This window comes from Hirsutella rhossiliensis, assembly GCF_020360975.1.
Source record: "Hirsutella rhossiliensis strain HR02 chromosome Unknown scaffold00004, whole genome shotgun sequence".
NCBI lineage: Eukaryota > Fungi > Ascomycota > Sordariomycetes > Hypocreales > Ophiocordycipitaceae > Hirsutella > Hirsutella rhossiliensis.
The window spans coordinates 2,364,571-2,369,875 of NW_025408670.1; the positions used below are offsets into that span (position 1 = coordinate 2,364,571).

Below are 5,305 nucleotides of genomic sequence, written 5' to 3' on the forward strand. Positions count from 1 at the left end.
TTTATTAATATTATTAAGCTTAATTCCCTTCTCTCTAAGGCAATAGTTACTAATAAGGTTAGCTAGCGATACTAGAGCGTAGTTTACGTTTAATAGCTTTAATATAATGCTACTAATATTAATTTTAACTATGCTTACTACTTTTACTTAAAGAGGGCTACTATTAAAGGCTATTATTAAAAAAGGGTTAATAGCTTTAATATTAGTAAACTACTTTAAATTATTAAAGTAGTATATAGTATAGCTAAAGTCTATAATAGCTTTATTACGAATTAGTATATAGCCTATAAGTATACTACTTATTAAGCAGCTGTTAAATTCGCTGCTAGCGGTTATAATATCTATGTTACCTACCTTTTTAGTAGTATATTAAGTTTTCTAGTCTCTCTAGAAATTAAGGGCCTTCTTAGGATACTTAGTTTAATAGTCCGCTTTATTATAAATAGGGCCTCCTACCTTAACTTTATAACCGTATTTAAGTATAATAGGGTTTACTAAGTTATTAATACGCCCTTAAGGTCGGCTTCCTATCCTACTACTTATAGAATTATTATTCCTTATAGAGTCGCTATTACCTAAGCTCTTATTATTATTACCGCTCTTACTAAAGGCGGTATTAGCTAGTAACTCTAACTTCTTAGCTCTTACCCTCCTTATAAGCTACTTATAAAGCTCGTTTTTAGAGATCCTACTACTAAGTTATTTATCGTAGGCCTAGTTATTATACTAGTTAAGGCGATGCTTTTAAATGCTTTAAAGGGTAGAGACTATAAAGACTCTCTTTAGTATATTATTTTCTACTATAATAAGCTAATCCTAGTACTAATATAGCTTCTTTATAAATTCCCTTATATCTATAAACTTCCTCGCGTTAATACTAATAAGCTCTATAAATATAAAGTAAAATATAACCTTAGGGACCTTTATTAATAACTCCTTTATTATATCTATAGTCTCTTTAACCGTTATATTATTATACTAGCTCTTCTTAACGATAAGGTCCCTTATTTCTAAGGCTAGGCTAGCGATAATACTATACTTCGCGACTCTATCGTTTATATCCTATTAGTTATAAGGGGGGGTACTAACGGCCGGCTAGGCTATAGTCTTATCTATATAGCCCTTAAAACAGTCTACTCCTAGGGCTATAATTAATTCTATAGCCTATAAATTATAATTTTCTTAGCCCTTAAGCTTATCTATGCCCGTATCTCGCCCTTATCTTACGGCTATAGATGCTATTAGTGCGTTCCGCTTAATCCAGGTTTTTAGTATAATTCGTAGGCGTCGATAGTCTTAATTCCGAGGCCGCCGCTCCCTTCCTATTCTTTAGGACCCACGATAGCTTTAATAGCTATATTCTTCGCACGAATCTTCGCACGGGTAAGTTATTATAGAGGTAAGCGTTAAAGGGCTATTATAACCTATAGAAAAGAGCTCTTAAAGATATAAAGATACTAGAAAAAGGAAGCTATATATATAGGCCGCCCTTGGCCAAGGGGTCTGGTCTTATAGCCTATATGGCTGACCCCTGTAAATGAGGGCTAGGGCTGCGCCCAGGGTTTGCGCAGTGAATTGGCTGCGTAGCCCTGGCGTCGGTCCTGCCCTCTGTTTGCAACAGAAACATTCTACTTCGTATAAGTACCTTGACTCGATTATAGTCGTTATGTGCATTCTAGCGCACCCCTAATATCGTGCCCCCGCCTTGCGCAAGCTACCCTGTCCCCGATCTCGCCCTAATTTAAGCGAATCTCGACCCCCTAAAACGTCCACTAGCACAGGCACGCCTCAAAAATACGAACTATACTTCTTCGAACCCGTCGTCCCAAACCCGTTACATTTAGTAATTTAACGCAAACTCCTATAATGCCGTCAATTTAGGTACGCTTGCTGGTTGCGTTCAAGGCGCTCCGTTCCAGGTCGGTCCGAAAGACCTTGCATGTCAGATGTACCTCAAAGGTTTTTGATCCTTCGGCGGGTTCTGAACAAAATTAAAAGCATTTAAATATATCCGCGTCGAGCCCCAGCGGTAAAGCAAGATACAAACCCTTGCCTCGTAGCACACGAGATCACAAAACAAAATGCGCAATTTCATCATCGCGACAGCACCCCTCTTGTTGGCCGCTGCTGGAGCCGCGGACAACGCGTGCGGCCGCATCAGCGCCTTGTGGGCTGAGAAGGCCAACGTAGTGCCGAAGGTTCCCGTGAGGGTACCGGCCGCGACGGCGTACGAGTGCCTCAACACAGTCCCGCTGGACAAGGAGGCAGCCATTGCACTTGTCGACTCGATACAGCCGTACCTGGAGTGGCAGTCAGACGCCGCTTATAAGGCCGACCCGCCTGCAAGCTACCCCTTTGCCGGCTACGACATGTTTGCCAACCTGGCAGAGATCAAGGTCAAGTTGCAGACCGACAAGTACGCTCGCGAATACGCCTTCCAAACAGATTTGTTCGAATCCGTCTTCGCACCAGGCCATGACAGCCATTTTTTATTTTATCCGGATTTACTTTCCAAGGCTTTTCAGTGGTCGCGTGACGACGTTCTGGTGTCGATTAGCGAGGATGGAAAGTCCCTGCCAGTCATTAAACTTTATAGTAAGCCCCAGCCTACCTAGATCTGCTCCGCCTACTCCATCATTGGCTAATACTCCTTAAGAGGATGTCAAGGCAGACCCCAAGACGGCTCCTGCTATCACACGAATCAATGACATGGATGCAGCTACATTTATCGAGGAAGTGGCTACGAAAAGTACCTGGTATAGCGATATCGACGCTGCTTATAACTCCATGTTCCTCCAACGATCTGCTAATGTTTTGACCGGCTCGAGCGGATTTTTTAAAGGCAATGGCTATGGGGCCTTGCTCTACCCGGGGCCGTCCACCAGCTTCAAATTCAGCAATGGAACAACATTGACCGTGGAGAACACGGCCCGTGTTTTGGGTAACTGGGGCGGCATCACCGATGGAGCTTCCGTTTACTCGAGGTTCTGCGCTCCTGCGCCAGAACCCCCCGCTCTAAAGCATCCATACATCCCTCCGATCGGTCCCCTACCCGGTGCAAAGGACGGCGCCATCATTACTTATCCTAAGCCCATCATCTCTTCCTCTGATGCTGTCGTATCTGGCTACTATCTCACTGAAGATGGTCTCCAAGATGTTGCTGTTATTGTTATCGCTAGTTTCGCTACCGCGAAAATTGCCGAGTTCCAGACCGCGTGTCGGGACTTCTTTCAAAAGGCCGTTTCCGATGGAAGGAACAAGCTGCTTATTGACGTCCAGTCCAATCTTGGAGGCATTATCTGGCTGGTTGTCGACTTATTTCGCCAGTTGTTCCCCGATATACAAGAAGATTTTTTCTTCCGCAATAAGGTCTCTGATGGGTCTTACGCGATAGCCCGCGCTATTAGTGATCAGATAAAGGATATTGACCCCTTGAATACACATAACGAGCGCGCGGCTTGGGATTCAAGTCTGTGGTATACAGACTACCACTTCGGCCTGGATAGCAACAACCAACCATTTAATAAATTCGAGGACAAGTTTAGCGGCCGCAACGTCTTCAAGAACACGGAATACACGGCCCTTTATCGCTGGGATCCTAACAACCCCCTGATCACCAAGAATGAGACGTATGGCGTGGGCATAGAGATTTCCGGCTATGGATCGCTAGCTCACCAGGCGCAGCCCTTTAAACCCGAGAATATTGCCATTGTCCATGACGGTACCTGCAATTCCGGCTGCGCTTTCCTCTCTGAGAGTCTAACTATCTACGGTGGTGTTAAGTCGATTGTGTTTGGCGGACGTCCTACGCCAGGTCCTATGCGGGGCGCCGGGGGCGCCAGGGGTGGTCCCATCGTATCGTACAACAAGGTGTATGAATACGCACAGCTCGCAAAAGAATCGACAACAGACCCTAAGCTGGTTGCTGCCCTTAACCGATACACTGACGTGGCTTTCCGGCGATCTCTTGGAACGAGTGTAAATACAGCCGACTGGATCCTCCGGGATCATGTCAACGACGGTGTACCAACCCAGTATAACTCTCACAACTCGGACTGCCGCCTCTGGTGGACCGCACCAATGCTGACCGATATAAAGGAGGTTTGGAAAGTGGCGGCTAACTCGGCGTTCAACGGCGCCCAGTGCGTAAATGGCGAGATTAAGAAAGGTGCAGTACCTCAAAATATCCCTCCGGGACCTTGTCAAAAGATCAAGAAACTCGAGTTCGGCATCACATTATCAGACGATTTTTGGTCTGGAACCTATGATCATATTGGGGCTGTCCTGGAGGGTCCGGCTGGTCAAGCTACGTTGGATATCGCAGACAAACCCGAGAGAGGATTCCAGGCTTGGACGCCGGTGGATTTGCAATCATCATTTGGTTCGGACACGATCGACATTAACGGTATTAGTACGATTAAACTTACTGCCAAGGGAATCTTCTGGACTTTGGAGCCCGAGCGTAACGACAAGTTTGAAGTTCAAGGTACGAGAACAAAAACGAGATGCCTTCACGGAAATTGAAACTAACCTAGTGGTCTTTGACACACAGATATCAAGCTACGCGCACAATGCGCCGAATCAGATCTTAATATCAAGAACGATAAACTTGCCAACCTTAATTCGTGGTACAGTCATCCAGGCGGTTGGTTTTTGTCACCGTTCTTAACGAAGAATGTTGCAACTTTCAACGTCACTGTTCAGGACTGGGCAAAGACATAACTCTTGGCCTTGACCAGACAGCCTACTTGTCTGAATGCGCGGCCTACCAAAAATATGTACTTGTGGCAAATAGCGCCACAGACTTGTACCAGCCAATTTGTGTCGCATATCAAGCCTGCCTAGGATGATTATTTATAAAGTGGCGATGTTACTCGCAACGCCGCTGTTGCCTGCTAGGCAACCGCTACTGCATAATCACGCGACGGACCTTTCATTTATATATAAAGAGCTGCACAACTCCGTGCGTTCGTTTATTTACTTCTTATTCTTTAGAGAATTCTTATTAATTGCCTAATGCTATCTCTAAGCTAAATGTCTAATATATTAAGTTAGCATACCTAGCTTCCGGCACCCCTTACTTCCGGCACCCTTCGGAGCACTAAGGCAGGTATATTTTAAACGTAATTAAAGCTATATTTAATATTACGATAATTAAATTTAGTATTTCTAGCTACTCTAGCTACTAGCTATTATAAAGAGCTTTAAATCCTATGTTTTAATTAGCTATAGCGGCGGTAGCCGACTTAAGCGTGCCCTCGAGCTATTTCTTTATCTTTATAACTTATTTAATCTATATAAACCG

At 44.4% G+C, this 5,305-nt stretch overlaps 1 protein-coding gene across 1 annotated transcript; it reads left to right on the plus strand.

Moving 5' to 3' along the window:
- Positions 1 to 2,081: 2,081 nt before the first annotated feature.
- Positions 2,082 to 4,722, plus strand: HRG_04432 (pyridine nucleotide-disulfide oxidoreductase family protein; the record flags this gene model as incomplete). The annotated part of the gene is made up of 5 exons (XM_044862903.1): positions 2,082 to 2,595; positions 2,657 to 3,156; positions 3,211 to 3,449; positions 3,507 to 4,486; positions 4,553 to 4,722. The coding sequence occupies 5 exons, from the start codon at positions 2,082 to 2,084 to the stop codon at positions 4,720 to 4,722; spliced, it is 2,403 nt and encodes an 800-aa protein (XP_044721517.1).
- Between the last annotated feature and the right edge of the window lie 583 nt (positions 4,723 to 5,305).